Consider the following 26763-nt stretch of genomic DNA (forward strand, 5'->3'; position numbering starts at 1 on the left):
TCCTAACAGTTTAGATATTTAGTTCCATACCTACACTTTTTAAATTCCTTCAACTCCTTCTTATCTTTTGTAACAACCGAGGCAACAATAATGACCCTGTCCTAAACAAATCAATTTAACTGGAAAAGCTAACACTGCAACAGCATTCGCAATTGTAAACAACATAAAACAAGTAATGTTTCTAGTAAGAGCAAGGAAAACAACTTCAGGGAAAAAAATACTGCCTAGTCTGAATGGTGAAAGGAACCAGTTGCACCCCCCCCCCCAAAAAAAAAATCAGCAAAAAGGAGCTGATCCCATTTTCTGGAGGCAGAACTGAAGGAATGACTGAAAAACAGATAAAGGTACATACGGTCCTGAGAAGAATAAGCATTGTAACAATACTAGCACATAACGTTAAGATTGGTAGCCTGGTGCTGGGTTGTTTTCTCTAGCAAGATGAGTGTAAGAGGAGATAAAAAGATATGTTAAAATGTGTGGTGGGGGGGTGGCTAGGTAAAGTAAGAATGCTCTTAATGCTGGGCTAACAAAATCCTGTCAGATTAAGTACTAGAGGTAATGAAGATGGAACTCCTATCCTCAACAGACTATTAGAGAACAAACAGAAGTAAAGTGAAAGCTAAATAATTAGAAATTAATTCATATGCCTTGAAACCTAAGTAAATGTCATTAGTAATCTATATGAGAACAAGCAAAAGTTGTAGATGACCAGCTGTTTTCATAGTCTAACTCTTACAGAAATGGATAGGGCAGTCAATAAACCTTGTGATTAAGATCTTGCTGCTACAGTTACTACATTGGCATTTCCACTAATGTCAAATGCATGTATTAAATTCATCAGTCTGTAAGCTTCCTGTTAGAGAGCTTAGGATACTGCTATTGTAGTTTTAGGTTGTTGTTGATAGCACTGCCTGTATCATTCATACCTCTTCAACTTGGTGGGGCACATTCCTGTTGCAATGTGCAGGGGTGCATACTGGCTTCTAACAGCTCACTTTACATTCAGACCAATTTACACAAAGGTTGCTAATTAAGCCATACCAGCAATGTACTACTATACCAATAATCAGTTCAAGTTTGAAGCAATAAATGTCATTAATTAATTAAAGTTAAGCAAACATTTGTTACATTATTAGTATTAGATGCCTCCACAATTTGCATTTTTAAATAAACTGTATGACTCATACTGTAGAGATAGACGAAATGCCAGGAAAAACATAAGCCAAACTGGATTCTGTTGTTTGCCAATAAAAGACATTTCTCCATTTGGATACGGTTTATTATTACATCTTCGAATTAATGTATGGCGAAAGTGTATTTATGTGAACCATAATCACAAAAAACACAAATTAGACAGTTAAAAATGTCGAACGCAGTAATATTGAATGTTGAATTCAAAGTTTTTTGAACTGCACAGCATTTAACTGAAATACTGGCAATTACACAATGCACACTCGCAAACAAGAAGTTATGTACTCACCATAATGTTCGATGTATGTAGTCTATCTTGCCTCACATTCTTACCTGTGGGTTCAGAGCTGAACCTCGGCACTGACTTGGCCATACTCTAGCTCGAAGTCTTCAATTGGCTCGTGGCTAAGTGGTATCCCATGCTGCAGCATGCCTATCCCCAGATCTTGTTTGCTGCAAGCTCACATACACACACACCAACACGCTGAGAGGAAGAACCAACTCAACACATCAAAAGGAGTGCTGAAAACAGAGACTCGACCTCTAGGTTCTCCAGGAGGGGGTAGGTGGGTGGGTTAGTAAGAATGTGAGGTGAGATGGACTACATACATCGAACGTTATGGTGAGTACATAACTTCTTGATGTTATGTAGTCCAATCTCGCCTACATTCTTACCCATGGGACAGCATCCCTAGCACCTAAACCTTGGGTGGCTCACTGGAAAATACTCCTGAGCACTGTGAAACCAAAAGAAGATTTGCCTCTAGATATTAGATCCAATTTGTAGTGACTAATAAAGGTGTGAGGAGATGCCCAAGTGGCTGCAGCACAAATATCATCCACAGACATCCTAGCCTGAAAAGGAGTAGAAGTAGACACCGAACGTGTAGAATGAGCCTTCACTTTAAAGGGTAATTCCTTACCATTTGAAGTATAGATGAAGGAAATGCAACTAGAAATCCATCTGGACAGAGTTACTTTAGAAACTGGAGTCCCGAGTCTATTGTCTGAAAATGAGACAAAGAGTTGATCAGATTTCCCAATATCTTTTGTTCTATGTAAATAGAAACGCAATTGTTTGTGGACATCTAGCTGATGAAACTTAAATTCTGCCCTGTTAGAGAATTCAGGGAAAAATACAGGCAGCTCAATAGACTGATTGAGGTTGACCACCAAAGCAGCCTTAGGCATAAAGGAAGGATTAGGTCTTAAGGAAACTTTATCCTTGTGAAATACCAAGTAAGAGGGCCGAACCAATAAATCTTGGAGTTCAGAGACCTACCTAGCCGAAGTGATGGCTATCAAAAAGATTGTCTTCCAAGACAAAATTTTAATGTCAGAGGTTGCCGTGGGCTCAAAAGGAGGTGAGGCAATCCGCTTTAACACAAGATTAAGGTCCCATGACATTATAGGATCAAAGATTGGAGGTCGAAGTAGCATAGTCCCTTTCAGAAAAGCCCTACAAAGTCTGTGTGCCATTAGATTGGGTTCATTAGGAACATGAAATGTAGAAATGGCTGCCAAATGCACTTTGATAGTTGCCGCAGCTGATCCCTGGCTAAACAGTTGAGAAAGAAATTCTAAAACTGATGAAATGGGAGCTGTATAGGGATTGATCTGCCTTTCATGAGCCCAAATGGAGAATCTCTTCCACTTACTGGAATAAATCTTCCTAGTAGAAGGCTTGTGGGAAGAAGACAGAATATGAACCACCTCCGGTGAAAAATCATGAAGCCTGACTAGGGACGGAATTGGAGCAGCCATGCTGTCAACCTGAGGGTCTGAATGGAGGGGTGGAACTGCCCTGACATATGAGTCAACAGATCTGGCTCTGGGTCCAGAATCCATGGATCATCCGTTAGATAAGGGTGGAGAAAAGGAAACCGGATCTGATGAGGCCAGTGTGGTGCAATCAGTATCATTTTGCTTCCCAAGGATTGTGCTTTCTGAATAACCTTCATTATCAGGGGGATTGGAGGGAAGGCATAGAGAAGACCGGAGGGCCAATCGTGAACTACAGTGTCCCTGGGTGCCTCCCCCTTCGAGTGGATAAGGGTGAAGTAGCTGCTGCATTTAGCATTGAGGGGGCTGGCAAATAGATCGCAGCAAGGCTGACCCCATCTGCAGAAAATCCACTCCACCACTCGTTCGCTCAGGGACCACTCATGAGGCATCAGAATAGCTCTGTACAGCCTGTCAGCAATCACGTTGGACTTCCCCAGTATGTGCGTTGCCACTAGAAAGCGTCGGGAAGATACTTCCCACTGCCACACTCGAAGTGCCTCTCTGCAAAGGGGATATGACCTGGTTCCTCCCTGTTTGTTCAGATACCATACCACTGACATGTTGTCTGAGTGGATTGTAATTGTCCCATGAGGAAGAAAGCCTTGAAGTGCTTGCAACGCTAATAGCACTGCTCTCATCTCTAAGACATTGATATGCAACTGGATCTTGTGTTCTTGCCACATGCCTTGGACTGTCCTGCTGAGATAATGCCCCCCCCCCCACCCAATCTGGGAGGCATCTGTGGTCACAGTGGCAACTGGAGAAGGAAGTACGAAAAATAAATCGAAAAATTATACTTAGCCACAGCCAAGAGTGAGACCACTTCCGAGCTGTACGAGCAGCAAACGAGATCTGGGATAGGGGCGTTGCAGCATGGGATACCCTCTTAGCCATGAGCCAATTGAAGACTTTCAGCTAGAGTATGGCCGAGTCGGAGCCGAGGTTCGGCTCCAAACCCACAGGTAAGCATGTAGGTGAGATTGGACTACATAACATCAATTATTTTGCTGTGTATTTTTATACTTAAATGCAGCGTTGATTAATCAGACAGATCTAAATAGTCATCCTGTAAGTGCTTTTCCTATAAATGACACTGACCAATAGTAATCTTTCCTAATGATGCGGCAGTCCATCCTCAAATGCAACATTAAAGTGATTTCTTAGTGTAGCTTACACCAGTGCAAAGTAGAACAACAGACTACACAGGCTTTACAATGTGTAGGCTACATGTTAAATTCGCATAACACCCTCGTGTAAATCGATAAACACCAATATAGGTAATAAAGAAGCACACATACTTTAATGGTCATACTCCCAACTAAAATGAACAATACTTAGCAACCAATTCAGTTCATAGTTTCATAGGTAGGTACTAGGCTATTGGCCCTAGGGCATAATTAAGCCTAGCTAAAAAAATATTTTGCTTACGCTTCCCTCCCAAGTGGTTTAGTTTCCTGCGCCCCTGTCTAGCAGGGCCACCAAAGTGATTCCAGAGGTGAATTTCCTGTTTCCCATCCACTCATCAAGATTCCTCTTGAAGATCGCTAATGAGCAGCTCTGCCTCACATATATGTGGACCTTATTCCAGAGTAAGGGAAGTCTCTGGGACACGAATCTGTCCCTCCAAGTCCTATTTATTGATGATGTCAGGTTTATGTCCCTTGAGCGTGTAGCTCTGATGGATTGGGTTTTCCTTAGGTGGAGCATTTCTAGCAATTTGGGGTTTGATATAGCCTTGTATGTTAGGCAGAGATCACCTCTGAGTAGCCGGTACGCGACCAAGTACAGTCTGAGTTTTTTTAGCCTCATGGCATAGGGCAAATGTTTGAGGCCTGTTATCCTCTTTGTGAGGTACTTTTGAGGCCTCTTCAGTTGTTGCAGATATCTTGTTAGGTACATCCCGAATGGGGCATTATTCAATAACGGGTCTAATGAGTGATGAGTAGAAGGGGACAATAACATCCTTATTCCTGGATGCAAACCCTTTTATGATAAGGTGGGCCATGTAGAAGGATTTTCTAACCTCTTTAGCAATATAGTTGTCGAAGGAGAGGTTACTATCCACCTGAGTCCCTAGGTCTCTTATCACACTCTCCATGGTAAGTGGGCTACCACCTATGTTGTAATTCATAGGTACTTGGTTTTTCCCAAAGGGGATGATGGTGATGCACTTTTTTGCACTTAGCTTGAGGCCATGGTTTTGGCACTACGTATCTGTATCTGTAAGACCCTTTTGAAGGCTATCTACATCATTAGGGGTCTCTATTATGGCACCCAGTTTGCAGTCGTCTGCAAACTTTGTTAGCCATAGTCCCTCCGTATTTGCTTGTACCTCCGAGAAGTAGATACCGAATAGGAGGAGGTCTCTGGACTGAGCCCTGTGGTACACCACTAGTCAAAGGTTTGGAGTCAGATCTAGTGTTTCCTATTCTCACTGAATGGGTTCTATCCATGAGCCAGTTAGCAACCCATGTTGTAACATAGGGGTTTATTTTTAGGTTGGTGAGTTTGTCAATAATTCCTGAGTGGGGAATGGTATCAAAGGCCTTTGCAAGATCAAGGTATGCTGTATGAACCACCTTTCCCTCATCTATTGTTTTAGTGACTATTTCAAAAAAGTCAACCAGATTAAGGAGACAAGACCTTCCCTTTACATACCCAAACTGGGTGGGGTCAAGGGTTTGTAGGTTCCCAATGTCTTTAGTTCCATGATGATGCACTCCATGGCCTTGCAGACGAGACTCGTCAGGCTGATGGGGCGGTAATTCCCGGGGTCACTGGTGGCACCTCCTTTGTGGAGTGGTATAACTGTTGCCATGCGCCACTCTGTAGGCACATAGCCTAAGGTGAGGCTGTGGTTAAACATGGTATTAAGGTGAGGGATTCATTTGTTTTGGAGTTCATGTAGTACGCAGCCTGGGATGCTGTCTTGTCCCATGGATGCTGTGTTTCTTGCTTTGGAGAGTGCTGTTTTCACCTGATTGTCTGTGATTTTAGGGGCAGTACAATTTTCTGGTATGGAAATGGGCCCTTTGGAGGGTGAGGGTGGGGTGAAGTTTGCACTGAACCTATCTTCCAGTATATTGGCGATGTCAGTTGGTTCCGTGAATTTTGAACCATTATGCTGTATCTCAGAGCAGATATACGGGTTGTTATTTAGGTTTTTGACATAGCTAAAAAATGCTTTGTGATTGTGTTTGGTGTCTGTTGTGATTTTTCTTTCAAAGCTTGCCTTAGAGGTTTTTATGAGGGTTCTTAGCTTTTTGCTAAGGTTGGTCAGGTAGCCCCTCCATTCCTGGGTTTTTACTCTTTTTTGCAATAATTTCTTCCTTCTGTTATAAACCTTATTTATTGCCGGGGTCCACCAGACTACTTTCCTCTTTTTGGAGGAGTGGGTCTTGGTCTTGTTTGGGATAGCATGGTCCATGCACTCATGTAGGTGCTTGTAGAGCGCTTCTGTGTAGGATATAGCAGATTCAGTCATATCGCCTTTCTGCTGGGGAGTAGCAAAGTTTGCCACCTCTTGAGTAGCATAAAGTTCACCTTGGAGAAGTTTTTCACTATGGTTTCTTTTGGGGCGGGGGGGGGGTGAGGGTGTTATGTGGATATCTAAGGTGATGAGTTTATGATCTGATCTGACCAATGAGTAAATCCCCTGCAGCTGAAAGTATCTCTTTTTCCTAACAGCCTCGCAAATGCTTCTCTTTGTTGTAACCATCTATGTTTAGTTGACGCTGGTGCACATAGTAGTACCCTTGATAGCAAGTCCTCCAAATGGTTCTGCTCTAGCTGAATGGCATGCAGAATTTCAAAAATGATTAATTTCTTCCTCCAAAGTAGGCTATGTAAACGCCTATGCCACCCCTCAATAGCATTCTGTGATCGTGGAAATCCTTGTATACAAGTATCGTGTTGATTCCACAAAGGAATATCAAAGAGTGGCAGAATCCTTTCTCAAGTACACCCTCTCATCCCATATCTTCTTGGCTTCCATAACAGATAGGTTTCCCTGAAGAAAGTACATAGTGGCTGAGCAGTTTTGGGCATATCATTTGCAATACTTTCAAACGTAAGTATTACATCTTCAGGATTCAGAAAAGCAAGTGCAGGTATCTGTTTACACAATGAAGAGAAAGTCATACATTTACTGAATTCATTTGACAAATGTAATATTTGTATTTGTCACCATATTATCTGGCAGAAATGAAACCAGCAGCCTTTGGCATTTGTTTTTGGAAAATGGCGTAAAATTGAATTAACAGCACCCTTTTCAAAATCACTAATAATAATTTTTGGCGCTAGTGTTAATGAATTCTCATGACATAAGCCTTGCATATTTCTCAAAAACATGCCATGTGTGATTTCTGCTTTACTAGATAGTAGACCATACACTACTGGAATAATCTTCCGACACTCAGCACCAGGAAGTGGGCAATGCATACTGTAAATTTGTTTGCACTCTGTAGTGTTAATTGGGAACATTCCATCAACCATTACAAATTATTCACTGTTGTGATCAAAGTAATATTGTTACATAATCCCCCATCCCCATCATGTTTAATTAAGCAGTTGACAGTTTTGATTGGTAACATATCACCAGTAAGCTCTTTTAAATTTCTAAGTCCCTTAAAAGTGTCTGCCTTGACTTTATTTCTTATACGAATGACTGATTGCTTTAAAGCAGTGGTATTTGGAAGTACGGTAGAAATATCAGTGGATGTGCTTGTTAATATTTCTGAGACAACTCTACAGGGATCTTCCACAGATTGCTCAGCTCTCCTTTATACAGCCACTTTGACTTTACACACTTCAGGTTTTCTAGGGTCTGGAGCATGAAAATGTGAGGAACTTTTTTTAATATTTCTCCATCAGCACCCCTTCTGTGATACACCTACCCTTACACCTTTCCTTATTTTTGAGGGAATAACACCAATATTTCCTATCACCAGACACCTTTTCAAGGTAATATTGATAACTGTCAACAACCAACATTTTTCGCCTTTTTTGTGTATCAGTTGTAGTGTTTACCTGATTGATAGTTCCCAGAGAAAATGCATCATTGGTATTTTTATTTACCTGTCAATGAAAACATAACTATTAAGCATATAACCATGTTGTTCATTGTAGAGATTTGACATATATATTTGGTTACGGAACATCATACTAAGCACACTGCACATACCTCCAATGTGTATTCCATGTCCCCGGCTTAGAAGAAGTTAAGTTCCTTCTTACTTTTAGTTGGAGGCAGTTCATTGTCAGTCTGTGCTTAAGAGTTCCTGTATGGCACATATGTAATGAAATATGTGACAGGGTAATTAGTCGCTCATTACTGAACAAATTCCACTTGTGCGAATACAGACTCATGTCCACTATTGTATTATTCAATATTCTGTGGATCGAAATCTTATTTCGCTGTTACAGTAAGTCGCTATTATGCATTTCGACCTATGACACGTTGAATTTATGGTAGTAAGCCTTTGGATACTATATTGCTTATCTAATAGCTTCCCATTCCTTTCCCATACAAGTAGCTACTACTTAATAATGGAATCTGGCTGCATAAAATCTATGTATATTTCCTAAAAAATGAATATGAACCAAGCATGTAATAAATCATATTCTAATTTAAATTATTACAGCATTAAAAATAACTTAAAGAGCTTTTCTAAAGTTGTTAACAAGTGCAGGACTGCTTTGCTCTTTTGAATAAATTGTAAGAAAAATCATGCTGTTCCCTCCATCTTCTTCTTCTTCCCAGTCTGTAAGACAGCACCATATAGCACACAAAAATGCTCTATGTGCTGTTTCACTTGCACAGAATCATCTTATTAATGTTAATTTCCATTCATCTACTAAATAAAATGAAGTAATGGAAATTTATCAACCATGTCTTCTTTCATGGTTGTATGGACTTTACTTGCTGTATATAATGTTACCTCATCATGACTTGGCAATACAACCTATTTCCTTTATTTCCAAAGTCAGATGGAACCACAGAAGCCTTACAACTGCAACCCTTGCCTGAACGTACCATAGTCCACAATCCCAGACAATGAGGTTTGGGGCAGGGGAATACTGAAATGTCACTGAATGAAGTTTCCCTTTCTCATACCTGCCAAAAAAAAAAAAAAGAAAGAAAAAAAAACACAAGGTGCATTGTGTACTACAGTCCTCTACTGTACTACACTATAAGTAAATGCCAATTCCATACACTGTAATGCAGAGTCAAAAAAGCAGAGTTTACTTAATATCCAGGCACACCCTGTGAACCAACTCAATTAATTAATGGCCCCTCCTTTCCTCTCTACCACTGGCGGCACCTTACCTCCTACAGACACACAGAGTTTAACTAACAGGTCCCAAGGTCTACACTGCATGATCGAAGCTTTAGGTAGTCGAATACCTAAAGCTCAGTCACTAAACGTCGAAGACCCAAAACTGCAAACGGCAGTTTCCACACAGGGAAACAATTTGTCTGGCCGTTACACAGATTTTGCCCTTTCTGCAATGTGGAGTGATCTCGGAGTTGGTATATTCAATTGGGGGGGGGGGGTGTTTATTTATTTATTTTTTTTAGGTGGGACAATGGCATTGTTGTTCTGTGTGGAAACTGCGATTTGCAGTTTTGGGTCTTCAACGTTTAGTAATTGATGTTTAGTTATTCGAGTAACTAAGCGTTCGATCATAGGATATAGACCCCAGGTCACAAGCCTGTAGCAAACAAGATTCATTGAAACTTTGAAAAACTGTTATGTTATAGCTTTTGTCCATCATTGCTTCCATTTTGCAACACAACAAACTTTGCATTAACCTTTTATACGTTTTACAAGAGGAACAGCTCTTGATATTATAACTAACAAACAAAAATACAAAAACATGCAAGACTAAATATTCAAGTTTAGAACAAAACATAAAATGCTCAACAACTTCTGTCAGGTATCTGCTTCCTACCTGGACATAAGGCTATATTGCAGTACTTGGTTTGCTTATCAGGACCTTCACAGGGACTGCCTCCAAACTGTGGTGGACTGCAAATACGACTTCGATCTCGTTGTCCTCTCCCACACGTAGAGGAGCACAAACTCCATGGAGACCACTCATCCCACGTGCCATGGACTGAAAGCAGAGGAACTAAAGGAATAACTCATGTGAAATAAATTAATTTCCACACTGTGAATACATAAGTAGAAACTGCATTAATTCAAACTGATATTCTGTATAAAACTATGGAATGATTTTAGAAGATGTCCCATGCTCTCAGTTTTATTGTTTATAACTTTTTTTCACAGTGTACTGAAATGGGATTCATATCAAGTCATCATATTATTTTCATCAGAAGTTGAACTCATTGAAAGTGGTCCATGCAGAAGTTGATAGTAATTATTTTTGCATGGGGGGGGGGGTTGCAGCCCCACATCCTGCACTCTTCACTTTCCCCTTTGTGGATGCATCAGCATTGAGAATAGGGCCAAATGTGATGAGTTCTTATCGTGATGAAAATAAAATTCAATGAACTGACATGTTCCCTTAAAATCTTCTAGAAATCATGATACATGCTTTGAAAGAAAGAAGTAAAGAATGAGTCACTAGCATGCAAACAAATAAGGAAATAACAGGCTATAAATGACCATCCTGAAGGAATAAAACATAAGTCATTCACAAAATAATAAAAAATACAAATTACATCATAACTGTATCATAGTTCCTCAAAAGCAAATAGCAATACAAATTTAAATTTAATTATAGCAGTTCAAGTTTGCAGGCACTAGTCATTTGAATAAGCTGATAACATTAACCAACTAAATTATGACTATATAAGCAATTTCAGTTAAGAATACTGTAGTTTTCATACACTGGCCATTTGAGAGAGCTGATAACATTACTCAATTCGGAACAAATCAAAAATGATTGCTAAAGGTATGTGCTGGTTTGGACATCACTCACCAAATTACATACCCAAAAGTACTAAATGTGATTTCCCTAGACTTTTCTAAAATATTAGGGAAGAACATTTTCATTGTATTTTTCTTTTTTGCTAATCATGCAAAAATGTGAATGAGCACAGCGTGGCTTTATATAACATCAAAATGAATATTTGTTTACTTGTTAATCAATTGCTTCTGACTATGCATCCTAAGCTCAGTGACAAACCAACACTGAATGTCTGCATCTCATGCTTAAAATGCTGAAACTAAGAAATACAAAAATCTACAAAATTTACAGAAAGGAAAAAAACAAACAAACAAACAAAAAATCAAAATAAAAATACTAGGTAAATTGGAGTTCACTGCCCTCCCCAATAGATAATTGCATGCTTCCCATCAAATACCTAATCATGTTTCCTTAAGTTGTCTGCATTTATTTTCAGAGCCTATACTGTCAGAATGCAGATATATAATTATGTTGTTTTTGGATTTGCAATTTAGTGAATTGCTCTATGACAGTTCAATGTAAGAGATGTGTGGCATACTCCACTATAACTCCAAGGTCATATAACCTTGCAGAGAAACAAGACTATTTGCTTACTTGAAAAAAAATGTATTATTTTTTATTTTCCTGAGGTTGTGCACTTTATGATTAGAATATTTTGTGCATGGGATGAATGTGAATGCAGGCCCTCATGGAGCGGTTATTGGGCGGGGGCCTTGTAAAAATAATATTCTGTGATATTATTCAAGTTCAACGTTTAAAAAAGTTTTAAAAAGTGTGCCTTCTGTTGTGTTGCCTTCTTTATTACTTCTTAAAATGGGACATGCAGCACCAAAATAACTATTTCTGGCTGTACAAACAATACAGAGACACTGAAATTATATTTAATTTTGATGGCAAAGTAGATGCAACATAAACACATCCACTGATTTTTTTTGTTGTTGGATCAGACACCTAAAACAGCATTCTACAATATGACAGTATGAGCTGATTACCTCCCAAGATGTCACACAATCTCTTGACCAATAACTTCCATATCATCATATTATGCAAACAAACAAACAAAAAAAAATGCAAAATGCAATTATAATAAACTTATTCCTCCATAGTTTAGTAATTCCACTCCTGTCCCCCTTTCATGCTCTTTCTTTCTTTCTCTCTCTCTCTACTGGAAGTCAAACACATCCCACATTCTCTGCAAATCAGAAAGGAAATATTTATAATATGCCAACAGGTGGAAGAGCCTTTGCCACTACTCACACAGCCACAGTAGGAAGAGTGAAACTTTATTCTTTGGAGTGTGAGCCATACAAGATGTAAATTGAGCAAAATGTACTATTGCCTAAGCCCTACTTTTCTGCAATAGTAGGTGTTTGAATTCTTCACTGCCTCAGTGGCAATTTGAATTATCTGCCAAGGTAATCCAGTTCTGGCCAGCTTTCAAAAGCTCAAACTTCCCTTCCTCTCTCTTCCTGTGACAGCTGATTGACGGAACATATTCAGAAAGGGAAGCCTTCAGCTGTCAAAGGAAGTGAGTGCTCAGGCATTTTTATTTTTGCAAAGAGGAAGATGAAAGTACCTGAAGCCAGAATCATCTAGCAAGAGTAAATTCAAAGTCAATCACAAAAAGTACCCCCCCCAAAAAAAAACCCCAAACCCAACAAAAAATTAATCAAAGCAGTTGAAACCCACCTCAACTATGCACAATCTGGTGGATGCTGAGTGGGTGCTGACACTCACTGAGACAGCAAAAAATTTGAACATTTACTGTTACAAGGACTTTGCAACTGTACTATGGTCATCATTCTTACTGCCTCAGTAGCATTCATAGCCTCATTAGGCACCCTCCGAACCCGTGGGTGCAGGGAACCCCCGATTATCTCCCCACATACGAGGGCCCCCAGATGAAGCAGCTGCGGTTTTCCCCCTCTCCTTTGCTTGTTTGCATGGCTGCGTAACATCACCATGCAATTCTGCGATTCCGCCATTCCATTTTTTTTTTTTTTAAACTTCTCTGTAAGCTGCACTCAATAAGTTCCACTTCAGTAAAGCAAGGGACCTGACTGGTTGCAGCAGCTAGGGTAAGTTCCTGGTGCAAAGCGATAGACTGTTTATGGTGGCTAGCAGACTGAAGATGCGTTTTATTGTACTGCAGCTTTTTTGAGAATGTTGGTTGTTCGGAACTCTAGTATTTCCAGATCATCTTTTAGTATGGTTCCAGGAGAAGGAACTTTAAAATATAATTTAGAGAAAGTGGTGGCATAATTTTCTCAATATGGCTGATAATGAAGAGGAGATAGATTTGTAAGAAAATGATTTGAAACATTTGTACCATCACCATAGCTCTCAATTGTCCATTTTTTCCCAGAATGTCCAGATTTTTGCCTCATATTTTTGGCCTGTTCCTCATAAAAAGGACTAAATTCACTAAATAATGTCATACATTTTAGTTTCTGTGTTCATATTCTTCTGAAAATGCATGCTAACACAAATCCTGCTACTCCAGCAACTTCATAAGAGCAATATTTAAAATTTGTACCTGTTTTTGGGCCTTTGTGCCCTGTTATTTTAGGCATTGTCCAGATTTCATGAGCTAAGAGGTTAAAAGACTCTGCACTCACCACATTTAAGCACTCACACATATGCCTGCATACTGCTGTGGTGCAGTGGTTAGCGTTGTTGCCTCACACTAAGAGGTTCTCCGGTTCAATTCTCGGCTGGGTTGCCTTCTGTCTGAAGTGTGCATGCCCTCTCTGCAGTCACATGGGTTTCCTCCTGGTGCTCTGGTTTCCTCCCACATTCCAAAGACATGCAGTAGGTGGATTGGACACTTCAAATTGGCCATAGCTGAGAGTGTGTGCTCAAGTCAGTGGTGCGAATGAACTACTGTGTCAGGGCTAGCCATCCTGCTGTGTAAACCTTGTGTCGAGATGATTGTCACTGTAGAAGTGACACCCTGACCCCATATGCAAAAATGGGAAAAGGGGTTGAAGATGGATGGTACATATAACAAATGCAATAAACAGCACTCGATGCCCTACAATTTCTAATAAGACAAGCACATGTGCATACACATTGAACTTTCACCACAGAAGCAGCATGGTTTTGACGCCTACATCACAAACACCGCTGGCACTGCTTTATACCTTACATACACGCCCTCTTATAGGATCGTAGGAAGTTACTAGGTTAATGGCCATAGGACCCTTACAGGCCTAGCCAAGTTATACCCTTATTTCCACAATCAGCACATATTGCCCTTGCCCAAGTAGTACACAGGTGGAACCCCCCAGGGTGAATTTACGATTACCCATCCAATCAACCAGACTGCATTTGAAGATGGCCAATGAGGTGCTCTGTTTGACATGAAGTGGGAGTCTATTCCAAAGGTGTGGTAACCTTTTGGAGACAAATCTATCTCTCCAGCAGCTTATGTTAATGTCACATACTAGGTTAAAGTCTTTAGAGCAAGTAACCAGTCTACCATTTGACTTGCAGATATGCAGCATTTCCAATAAAACACGGTTAGAAATTTCTGTATATGCAAGGTAGAGATCACTTCTGAGTAGTCTGTATGAAACAAATAAAGTGACAGTGATTTGAAATTATCCATATAGAACAGATGCTGAAGACTTGAATTTTCCTTTTCAGGAATCCTTGTGGTCTCTCCATTTGCTGCAGGTGCTTGGAAAGGCACATACCAAAAAGGGTGTGCTACTCAATTATTGGCATGATGAGGGAAGAGTACATAGAAGTCACAACTTGTTTTTTTTTTTTTTTTCCTAGAGGCAATGCCCTTGCTTATGAGATGAGCAATATAGAATGCCCTTCTTACCACTGCGGAGACATGGTGATCAAATGAAAGGTTGCTGTTAACCTGTGTGCCCCGGTCTTTCACTATTGAATGCTTACTTAGGGTGTTGCTATTGATGTGGTAGTTAACAGGAACATCACTCTTACCAAAAGGGATGATAATACATTTTTTGCACTGAGCTTAAGGCCGTGACTACGGCACCAATCATTTGTTTGTGTAAGACCTTCTTGTAGGATGTTGACATCATTTGGAGAGTGTATTACTCCTCCCACTTTGCAGTCATCAACAAACTTTGTCAGCTACAGACCTTTAGTTTTTGGGAATTTTGTTCCTGAGACACTGCCAAAAAAGGCACTATGGGGTTGGCAAGAGCGTTAGCCAGTAGCCAAAATCCCATGGGTGACAGATGAACACCATCTCTGTCAAAGCATCGAGGTCTGCCAACCTTGTCATCTCAGGCTGACAGATACTGGATCCCCTTAGAATGACACCAGAAAGTAAGCCAATTATTGAAGTCAATCATTTTCTGTTTGTATTGCAGCATCATCCTGGGGGGAGGTAAAATGCTGCTTAAGGCTAGGGACATACCTGCCTGAGACACATAGTCTGAGAGCTCAGTCATGTCTCTCTTTGGGTCTATATGACTTGGTCGACAGTTCATATGGTCGACTGTTTATTTGGTCGACAGTTCATTTGATCGACAAGCATTTGCCCCCTTCCCCAATGTTGTGCGACCCTGGAGTTGATATATATAGTTAGGGGGTGTGGGGGGCACAGCCCCCCACATTGGGGGGTGTGGGGGGTGAAGCCCCCCACCTAAAATGCTTCTTGATCAAATGAACTGTCGACCAAATAAACAGTCGACCATATGAACTGTCGACCAAATCATATAGACCCCTCTCTTTATATAGTCCAGAGAGGTACATCTGAAGTCATTCACACCAACATGAACTATAATGGAGTCATAACAGTATCTGTTGTTGAGAAACTTGAGTGCATGTGTGATATGGCAGATCCTGGCACCTGACTGACAGCTCACTGTGACTTTTTCCTTATCCAGTCTGGTGAGAGGGACATCTGTGTGCCTCAGGATGGAATCACCTATGACTAATATGTTTGGTTTTGTGTTTTTCTTTAAGGGCTTGATAGGTGAGACACTGGTGCATAAGTTATTTTGTGTATCGTGTTTAGCAGAGGAAGTATTATGTGTAGCGTGCTTGTGTTTGTGTTTGGGAGGTCTGTGGTGTTTAGGTATGTTCCAGGTGAGGACTTCCACATATGTACATATGTGTGACGTGGGTTTGGGTGGAGTAAGAGGTGAGGTGTGTATGATGACAACCCGCTCATTGTCATATGTACTGACTGGTGTGTGGCAGGGCATGGATTCAAGGTTCTTAATATAGTTACATCTCTCACATATTGAGTTTGTGTGGACTAGAAACAGAAGCTTGTCGGTGAATGTGAGGCAGCTGCTACACTGCCTCAGGATGCCCATTTTGACCTAGCTGGCTGGAGAAACTGTGGAAAACTGTCTATCCATATACTGTCAGGAAAAGAGGTCGCACTTAGGAATGTCTAGTGGGTGACAGGTGTATCAGTACCTCTGGGAGTAGGCTTAGTGTTCCACCTGACAGTAGAGCAGGGCCACAAAAAAACCTCTGGAGGACAACAAGCAAAGTGCTAAGGAAAAATTTAACAAGCAAAATGTTTGGGTCTATAACCACCAATGGTAACCTCCACTAAGTGGTAGTGCATGATGGTGCACTACACATACAGGGCCTTGTCATAATGTAACATTAGTACTAAATGCCAGTCAGTGTGTGTGCGTGTACCTCTGTGAGTGGCTACCTTGCTGTGGTACATGGGCTTGTCATAATGTAACACTGGTACTAAATGTCTGTCAGTGTGCGCACCTTGGCACTTCCAAGTCTTTTTAATTATATGAATGTAGTAACACTATACAGTGCTGGTTAAATGGTGCTGGATAAGTTTGACAGGGTAAGGGGCATGATGGCAATGTGATCACACTTTATATTCCCCTTGGTAGGGCCCCCACTGGCCCTAGTGTCATTTTTTTGATAGATTCCCAAAGCTTACCCTACCTGTTAGGTGGAAGGATAAGGTTCCAGGAGCCCCTGGAGAATAGTCCTTGTAAAACTTGTTCTAGACCTTGAAAAGTAACACAGTTTGTAGTGCTTTGTGATGGTAGGAACACAGAACAAAGTTGCTGCCTCTAGAAAGCTTCTAGATGCCACCCCTTTCAAATATGCTAGCAAACAGGATAAGGTCCTAAGCAAGTGAGTCTTAACCTTGCCTGGACTAGATTTAACATTGTGGGAGTAAGAGAAAACAATAGCACAGGACAACCATTTTGCTTTAACTTGCTTATTGACAGGTGGACCTTTCTTAGTCTCTATACAGGACACAAGCAGCTGTTCAGCATTCCTAAAGGGTTTTGTTCTGTCAAAGCAGTGCAAATCAAAGGTATATACAATCTTTTCACACTTTTTATTTTGGATCAGGACAGAACATGTAAATTCAGAATCAACTTTAGGCATGAATGATGAATTAGTACATAACCTAACCCTCTCCTTGAGAAAAATCAGATAGGGTTGGCCCACCACAAGAACTTGCAGCTCAAAGAATCACACTGCAGCCCAATCAGTAACACAGTATTCCAAGCAATGAACTGTAAATCAGCCTGAGAGGTAGGTTCAAAGGGAAGTAAGATCAAATTTTTAAGACCAACATTGTGATTCTAGGGAGCAGGAATTTGCTTTTGAGGGGCTGTCACTTTTAACACTCCTTTCATAAAATGTTTGATCACAAAAAGAGAAGAAAGAGAGGGATCCAGGAACAGACAAGCTGATAAGGCTACAAGGTGCACTTTGACAGAAGCATATGCCAAACCATCTCTAACTAGCTCAAAACTGTAATGGTCCAGCCAGTGTTTTTGTATATCCTTACAGCTAGTGATCTGCTTTGACACAAGTATATGCCAAACCATCTTTAACTAGTTCAAAATTGCAATGGTCCAGCCAGTGTTTTTGTATATCCTTACAACTAGTGATCTGAGATTACAGTATTCACTTTATCCACACTCTCTTGGCAGTCACTTGTGTCTTTTACTCAAGGCTGGTACATTGTTATTACTGTTACAATTCCAGCAATATACACTGACTGTTATTTTCATGTACTCTGCATGAATTTTTATTTTTTTGGGGATCATTATGTTTGGTAATTAGATAGATGTATGTCATACCTGCATGTATATGGCAATGTATGACAGAACTCACTGACTTTTACAACTGTGTTCTTTTTCTTGCTTTCTTATTCCTTCTTTGTGCACTAACACACTGTTTATAGTTGTGTCTTTGACTCTCTGCTTTAAAAACAAGCATCTTAACTGCTCTTTTCTTGCCACATTTCTCTTTTCAGTTACTTCAATCTACAGTTTAGGTTTCTCTTTTACAAAACACAATTAAGCTTTGCACATCTACCACTGAGCCCCCCCCCCCCCCCCCCAAGAATACAGCACTCTACATTCCTTTTTCAGCTCACAAAAAGCATGTAAAGTAGTAAATACAAGTTAACTCTGTTGTATGTCTTTATTGTTATTTGGTAACTGGGCTAGCAGTCCATGTTAAATTTGGTAGCAAGGCTTGCATCTTCTTCTAAGTTAATTGTTAGTAAAAGTAACTGCTTCAGTTCAGGCTAAGGAATATTCCATGACTCCCCTTTAGGCTAGGGATGAGTTTGCACCTCCCAACTAATAAATAGGCATTTTTAGTCCATACTTAACAATGCACATGATTTTAAATTGGCCCCTTACCCCCTTTAGCATTACTTATGCTAAAATTGCATGCATAGACTGATTATCTTCTGCTACTGTGACTGTTTATCTCTGCCCGCTTTGCACCCCTCCCACTCCCAATTCCACAGGCATCCCAAGAACCCTTACATTTATTCCTTCTTAACTACTCCAACAATTTAGTATATATTATCCACCCTTTAAAGATATATACATTAAAAACCCTTTTCAAATTTCTATCCTCTGTCAATTCCTGCTGCCCATTTCACAGATGTAAAACTTTCTTTACAAACATTCTCAACTCACTTTTTTCCATACAAATTCCTGCTTACCAACACCATTCACACCCACACACATATGCACACTTGTAGACGTAATATATATATATATATATATATATATATATATATATATATATATATATATATATATATATATATATATATATATATATATATATATGGGTCTACTTTTTCTTATTGAAAGCTCATGCTTTTGAAAAGGAAAAGTTTGACACCATTTACAAGAAAGTGCACTTAAACGAAAGTGCACTTTCGTGACTCTCGGTTCACCAAACCGGTAATATCAACAACAAAAAAAAACACTACAAAGGCATTTTTGTAGGAGGACAAGCCCCCCTGCACCCACTATGTGGGGGGCTGCACCCCCATACCCCACTACTTTACATACACTAACTTCAACATCGCACTACAGTGGGGAAACAGGTATTTTCCCTTATCCCCCTTTAGCATGTTTCAGTTCTGTAGTTTTTTTTTTGTTGATATTACTGGTTCGGCAAACCAGTAATCACAGATGTGCACTTTCGTTTAAGTGCACTTTCCCATAAATGGGATTGTGCTTTTTCTTTTCGAAAGCATGAGCTTTCGATAAGAAAAAGTAGACCCATATATATATATATATATATATATATATATATATTATATATTTATACATACATACATACATTTATCAACCATGCACACACACACACACACACACACACACACACACACACACACACACACACACACGCAGATAAATACATACCAATACCACAAAAGCACTTTTTTAGATCTTCATATTACTACTTATAACTACTTCTTTGGACTACTACCCTTTTCAGCAATACACATTTTAAGTCACCTCCCTCATTCATATACTACTCACTTCTTCACATTCCCCTGCCTACAATCTCATACCACACAGCTTTCTGCACGCAACCTATCAACTCTCCACTACCTAAACTATCAATATACTATCCTGAAAACATCTTTTACCCTTTATCACACATGTTTCTCTCCAGTTCTCAAAACACTTCTTTATTAATATTCCACACAGCCATCATCTTATCAAATGGCCACCTTCTTCTACCCACCATCTAAATTCTCACAATCTCAACTCAAAATGAAAATAATTCAATTGCTATTGCTTTATATACTAACAACACTAGCTTACTTCATGAACTACCATAATATTCCCACATCTTATCCCAGCTCCATCACAAAGACACACACATACCATCACAAAACCATCTGCCTATCTTTCCTTCTCTGTATCAATATACATTCTCAGAGCTGTTCTTTTTTAGATATATTAAAGTTAAGAATAGCACTTTATCAGTAGTACTGAAAGTCAGATACAAATACAAATGGCTCCATACCTCAGCTCACCCCAACTCCATCCTGAAACTTAGTGGAGATATTCACTCTAACCCCAGACCCATACATCAACTACCCACCATGGCCAACCCATTATTTTCCAATGCTCTCAACACAATTTTCCCATCAGGTAATGAAACTAACCTCATTCTTGTCAACGTTAACTTCAGAAGCATCTACAACAAAATTCATGATATCCATGCATGTCTAGATTTTTACACCCCAGACATTCTAATCGCAACTGATACCTGGCTAAAAAAAATATTATGCATTCACCATACTATTCCATCTGTGTTGTCCATTTTCAGTCTTCCTCAGTAAATGGGTTTGGATCCGACCCTGTTTTTTCCAGTTCGTAGAACAATGAAACTCTCGCATTCCTCCCTTACCCATAAAGCACTAGTCCCCTACCATGCCTCAGATCTTGTTAGGCCATATACTAAATAAAAAATAAAAAGGATATGAGATAACAGTATATGGAGGTCAAATGAAGGAAACTTGGTTCCTTCAGCATCTTCTAATCTGTCTGGAAGTCAAATTGGTAGGGGGGTTGGAAGGAGGGGAGTTGAGGAACAATGAAAATGGACAACACAGATGGACTGTTATAGTGAGTTCATAACTTTTTTTATCTGATGTTGTCATTTTCATTCATTCCTAAAAAAAATGGGACAGATTCCCCAGCTACCTGAATCTTGGGTGGACTCTAAGGAAAGATATTCCTGAGTACTGCTGAGCTGAAGGCCACTCTTCCCCTAGAGACCAGATCAAATTTGTAATCAGCAATAAAGGTAAAGAAGATGAGGCCAAAGAAAGTGGAACAGAATTTAATGAGGCCAATTAGAAGCAATAAGGGTGACTGTGCTCTTCAATCAAGATGCGTTCTGAAGGAATTTGAAGATTAAAGGCACTGGGGGAAAGGCGTAGAGGAGACTGGGGGGCCATTCGTGGAGAAGAGCATCTCTCGGTGACTCCCCCAGTGGAGGGATCAGGTCAAAGAACCTGCTGCACTTGTTGTTGAGGGGAGATGCAAAGAGGTCACAGCAAGTTTGGCCCCATTGACAGAATATCTTTTCCTCCACTTTCATGTTGAGTGACCACTCGTGAGGCATTAGAATGGGCCTGCTTAACTTGTCTGCTGTCTTGCTGGATTTCCCCGGAATGTGCATTGCTATCAGAATTCGATTGGATGAGATTGCCCATTGCCACACTCTCAAAGCTTCTCGTGACAGGGGGTAAGAGTCGGTTCCTCCTTGTTTGTTGATGTGCCAGACCACTGACATATTGTCTGTTTGACCTGCAATAGTCCCAGAAGGGAGACTGTCTTGGAAGGCCTGCAACACTAGGTGGACAGCTCTCATTTCTAAGACACCGATAAGCATATTGGCCTCTATGGGGGACCATGTACCTTGGACTGTCTTTCCAAAGAAGTGCCCCTCCCACCTGGTTTCTGAAGGATCCATGGTAATTATGGCCTTGGGTTGAGGGAGAATGAAGGGGCAACCTTGCATTATCTGATCAGAGTAAATCCAGCAAAGGAGAACATTTTTGCATCCCTGAGTTATTTTGATTTGAGTGGACAAAGGTTGGTGAAAAACAGACCACTGAATTGCTAGGGTCCACTGAAGAATTCTCATGAGTTGTCTTGCAAGTGGAACCAAAACTGTTGCAGCAGATATTGACATTGATACTTGAAGGGGTAATTGATCTGAGAGAGAAGAATTATGGATGATCTTTTTTGACCTGGAATTGTATGGTTTCTACCCTTGGTAAAGGAAGGAAGGCTGTCAAGGATCCTGTGTTGAAGAACACTTCTATGAATTCCAGTATCTGAGTTGGATCTAGCTGAGATTTGTTGTGCTTGATAGTAATTCCCATGTGAGAGCATAATTGGAGCAGATGGTCTCTTGCTTTGATCAGATGATGCCTGGTCGGAGTGGTTAGGAGACAGTCATCTAGGTGAGGAAAATCTCGGAATCCTTGCAGTGTCAAGTGAGCTACCACCACTGACATGCATTTGTTGAACACCCTGGGGGCTGTGCTGAGACCAAAGGGCAAAGCTCTGAGTTGGTAGTGACTGGCTCCTAAACAGAAATGTAGGAATCTTCTGGATCATCTGTTCATTTTTATATGATAGTACATATCCTGAAGATCTACTGAACACATCCAGCCATGCTTGTGCAGGAATGGCAAAACGGACTGAACCATGACCATCTGGAATTTTGCATTCTGAATTGACTTGTTTAGATTGCTGAGATCCAAAACTCCTCTACAGACCCCTGTTTTCTTTGGCACTAAAAAGAATCTTGAGTAAGTTCTGTATTCTATCTGGTCTGGGGGGGATCTCTTGGATGATTCTTTTTTCTAGCAGCTTTTTTATTTCTAGTGCTGCTGCTTTCCTCTGACTGAGTGGAATGTCATAAATGTGTTTAATGCTGAAGGACATGGTAGGGAAAAGGGTTTTTATAACCTATGGAAATAATCCTCTGCACACATGTATCTTTTGTAATGTATAGCCAGGCTCTCTGATGCAGGGATAGATGAGCCCCAACTGCATCCAAAGGATGACAGTTGGGCCTCCTTTCAGGAGTATTGGAAGGACATATCAGAGAAGGAATCTCTAGACCCCCTAGTTCTTTGGACCTCCTCTGCCGAGCGGGTGGTGTCTTCATTAGACTTCTCCATCTGCACCTTGGGGAAGTATCTCAATGTGGCTCTTGGAAGAGACCTTGGGACTTCCTGAACCACATTTTTTTGAGCACCTCATTGATTCCCAGAGAAGGTTCTTTGAGGGGTCATAAAATGTAGGCCCACTGCAGACAAGGTCTTACCATCTTGCTCACACATAGACAGTATGTCCTTTACCTTAGGGCCAAACAAAGAACTTCTGTCAAAGGGTGCATTGATGAAGGAAGAATTCAAAGGCTCTGCAAAATTACACAGCCACATCCAGGTATGCTTCCTAATGTAAATGCCTGAACACACCACCCTTGAAGTGCCTTCAACTGCATATGAAATAAGCATCATGGATGAATTTGTGGCTGATTGTAGGGTAGCCAGCTGTGAGGCAATAGAGTTCTGTTCTCCAGAAGTACTGGCCCTAGAGAGGGATTTGGAGAGTTCTTTAATCAAATCCCTCTGCTATCTAGTGAAGGGTACCAAATAATTCAGTGACCTGAGTGCAAAGGTCGCTGAAGCATATACATGCTTTCCAAATCTGTCCATGTTAGTGGAATGGACAGAAAAACTCTGTTCCGTAAGTTCTTTCTTCATGGCCACCTCTATGACCATGCCATGAACTGGTACTCCCTTGCTCCAAAACTCTCTTCCTTTTGGTGGACTGGCTCAAAAGAGTCGGGTTCCTTCCTCACCAGTCTGGTGATCAAATCAATGAGCTTGTCAGCAGGCAGAGTCACCCAGGTGGTAAATGGGGCAGACCCAAATACCGATTCCTCCCTGGAAGGGTTACCGGCACACCAAACACTGCTTTGTTTGAGGATTTCCAGGATGTCTTCAAAGGAAACATCATCAGGTAGTGATCTTGTGGACCCTTCCCCTTCATCAAAATTGGTATCTTTAGTGACCGACTCTTAAGCAGAGTCCAAGTGCCTTCTCTTGCACTTTCTCTTCCTAGGGACTTCATCACTTGATGTTCCGGAGAAATATTGGAATAAAAAGAATACCCTGTTGAGTAGTCTGTAGCCTTTGAGTTGGCTGTTCCTGTGGAGCAGAGTGATGACACTCAAGGCACAAAGACACATGGGATCCACAGATGGGATCTGAGGGGGGTGGAACCATCTGTCCTCCAGAAGCAGAGAACACTCTCTTCACCATATCAAAGGCAGAGCACTCCAGGGAGAAGGAGGCTGACAAAGCTGAGAAGACATGCTTCTGGACCACCAGCTCTGTCTGACCTGAAGGCAGTCCACCAGCGACAGAAGTTGGGGCAGAGCTGTCTAATGCTTAGGCTCGAAGGGGCAGAGATGGCTCTGAGAAGATCAGAGTCGACTATAACATCCTGGATCTGACAATGACTATATGGCTCCCACAGATTTTTTTTAAAGAAAGGAAAGGAAAAAGGATTATCAACAATGGTAATCAAAAAAAAAAAAAAATACAGGAGTAAAGAAAAAGAAAAAATGACCAACTATGGTAAGCCAAGATTACACTGATAAGTATATAAAGGATAAGGGAGGTAATTAGAATATAACTAAAATATAATAGAAAAAAACTATGTAAAAATATATATATATACTAACTCACAAAACCACATGGTCTATATTAAAACACCGAAGTTTCAAAACTTCGAGTGTTCTAATATCGAAGAAACAGAAAACCAACTTTTTTCCTAGGGAAAGAATTCGTTGTCCGTTTCTGTTGCTTTGGTATTTTCAGCTCTGTGGTGGAAAGTTACGAGTCGGGTTCAGGTAAGTGTGCGATTGTGTGGACATGAGGGTTAGGGCAGGTTAGGTGAGTTAGGGTTAGGGCATGGGTCAAGTAAGTGTGCGATTGTGTGGACGTGAGGGTTAGGGCGGGATAGGTGAGTTACGGTTAGGGCGTGGGTGAGGTGACTGTGCGATAGTGACGGACCTTAGGGTTAGGGTTTGGGTTAAGGTAGGTGGATAGTTAGTGGTGTATGTATAGTTTAGTGTAGGGTTAGGTGTAAGAGTTTAGGTGTATGTGTGTGGATTGCTGTTTGTTTGCTGTGCTTGTGTTGTGTGTATGTGTTTTGGAACAGCAAATTTTTTCCTAGGGAAAAAATTCTCTGTTCTGTATGTTCGATGTTTTAAATTTTCGATGACTAGGGTTCGATATTAGAACACTCAAAGTTTTAAAACTTCGGTGTTCTAATATAGACCCAAACCACACTAAAGCTTGAGAGATATCAGCAACCATATCCATACAAGAAGGTGGCAAACCAGATCTGTGCTATGTCAGCAGGCTAGAACATTATGGATAAGGGAACAGCTCAAGAGTTACAGTAGCCACGAGCTGTAAAAAGTGGCTGATTCAGATCAGAGGGGTAGATCCAAACCAATTTGTTGAGGAATGAATGAAAATTGACAACCTCAAATGTAATGTCATTTTTCAAGAACATAGTTCATATCCCAAAGAAGAGGAATGGGTTTTTCTGAGAGGTTAGATGTGTAGAAGATTTTTTAAGAACTGTAGGTAAGCTGACATGACTGAGGTATATGTTAAGCCTGAGTTAAGTAGATTGCACAAATATTTAAGGATGAGAAGTATCTCTGCGTGATAAGGATCCAGTCCTTTGTTTTGGCACCACATAAAAAATCCCTTCCATTTAGAAATAAAAGGCTTTCTTGTTGCAGGTTTTCTAGCCTCTGTTTCTACTTATAGCACATCTTCAGAGTAAATCTGGATAAAAAGAATTAAAAGCCTACCATTCAGACTGTAAGGTATGGTGCCTTTAGTTATAGATGAAACAGAAACCCTTTTGCAGTGTGAGCAAGTCTATCCTTTGGGGTAACATGTTGAGCTTGCCTTTGACTAGTTTAAAAAGAGAGGAGAACCAGTGTTGGCTTGGCCAAAAGGCAGAAAGCAAAATTATTTTTGGATTGTCTTTCTCACTCTTCAGAAGGACCTTTGGAAAAGCATACATAAATTTGCCTTTTCAGGGGAAAACAAAGTTGTCCATTCCCCACACTTCCTTGGAAGGTATTCTAGAGTAAAATATGTCTGATCTGATTTTTCAGAGTGGTGGCAAAGAGGTCTGTCTGGTGGTACCCCACTGATGGGTAACATGTAGGAACACCCATGTGTTAAACATCTATTTGTGAGAGTCTGCTAACTGCCACTGAGCACAACTCAGCAAGCTCATGCCTGGTGTCCTGCAGAGTTCTACAGCAGCAGAGAGACAGAAGAGAGACTTTGGAGTGATTAAGTATAATTTTTCTGCATTTTCTTGCAGCCTTTAGCTAATTTCACCTAAAACGCCGATTTTCTAGAGTTTCTGTGATTTAAAAAGCTTGTTTCAGCTACATATTGTACTTATTATACTGCCTGCATTTTAACAAAGTCATTTATGTGTTTAAATTACCTGTTTAACTGTTGTAGGCTACACACTCAAGTGTGATAGCCATTTCTGTGCATTTAAAGTGTTTTTTGATTGTATCTGCTTTATTTTCTGAAAAATACAAAAACAACAAAAAAAATATATACTTGTTTTCCAGCCTTTCTAAGCTAGTATTGTCCAGTTTTCAGGTTAGTGCTGAATTCAGGGCTGTGTTACACGTTTCTGTGTTTGCCCATACCTTACTTGGATAGAAGGAAGTTTCTCTGTTCACTGTGAGAGAGGGAGCTTTGAGCAGCCTATTTGTCCCTGGAGGAGTGGTTTCAGCCCAGAAATTAGTAGTTTATTGGCTATTTTGGGCTAATTTCTATCTCTTTAATTTCCCTGCTATAAAACCCGCATTTGCAAGGTTTTTGTGCTAGTATACAGCTCAGCAAACTCCTGCCTGGTGACCTGTGGAGTTCTACAGCAGCAGCAGAGAGGAAAAAAAAGAGTGACTTTGGAGTGATTAAGTATCATTTTTCTGCATTTTCTTACTGCC

General features: G+C 40.5%; 1 protein-coding gene across 9 annotated transcripts in view; it reads right to left on the bottom strand.

Moving 5' to 3' along the window:
* Positions 1 to 26763, bottom strand: part of ADGRB1 (adhesion G protein-coupled receptor B1) — a 4264735-nt gene that overhangs the window by 2074489 nt on the left and 2163483 nt on the right. For all 9 annotated transcript variants that reach the window (XM_044067288.1, XM_044067286.1, XM_044067290.1 and 6 more), the window contains one exon: positions 9931 to 10095. In XM_044067288.1, the coding sequence (XP_043923223.1) occupies positions 9931 to 10095 (165 nt within the window). The remainder of the gene's footprint in view (positions 1 to 9930; positions 10096 to 26763) is intronic.

This window comes from Protopterus annectens, chromosome 3.part1 (assembly GCF_019279795.1).
Source record: "Protopterus annectens isolate FY-2018-M chromosome 3.part1, PAN1.0, whole genome shotgun sequence".
Classification (NCBI taxonomy): Eukaryota; Metazoa; Chordata; order Ceratodontiformes; family Protopteridae; genus Protopterus; species Protopterus annectens.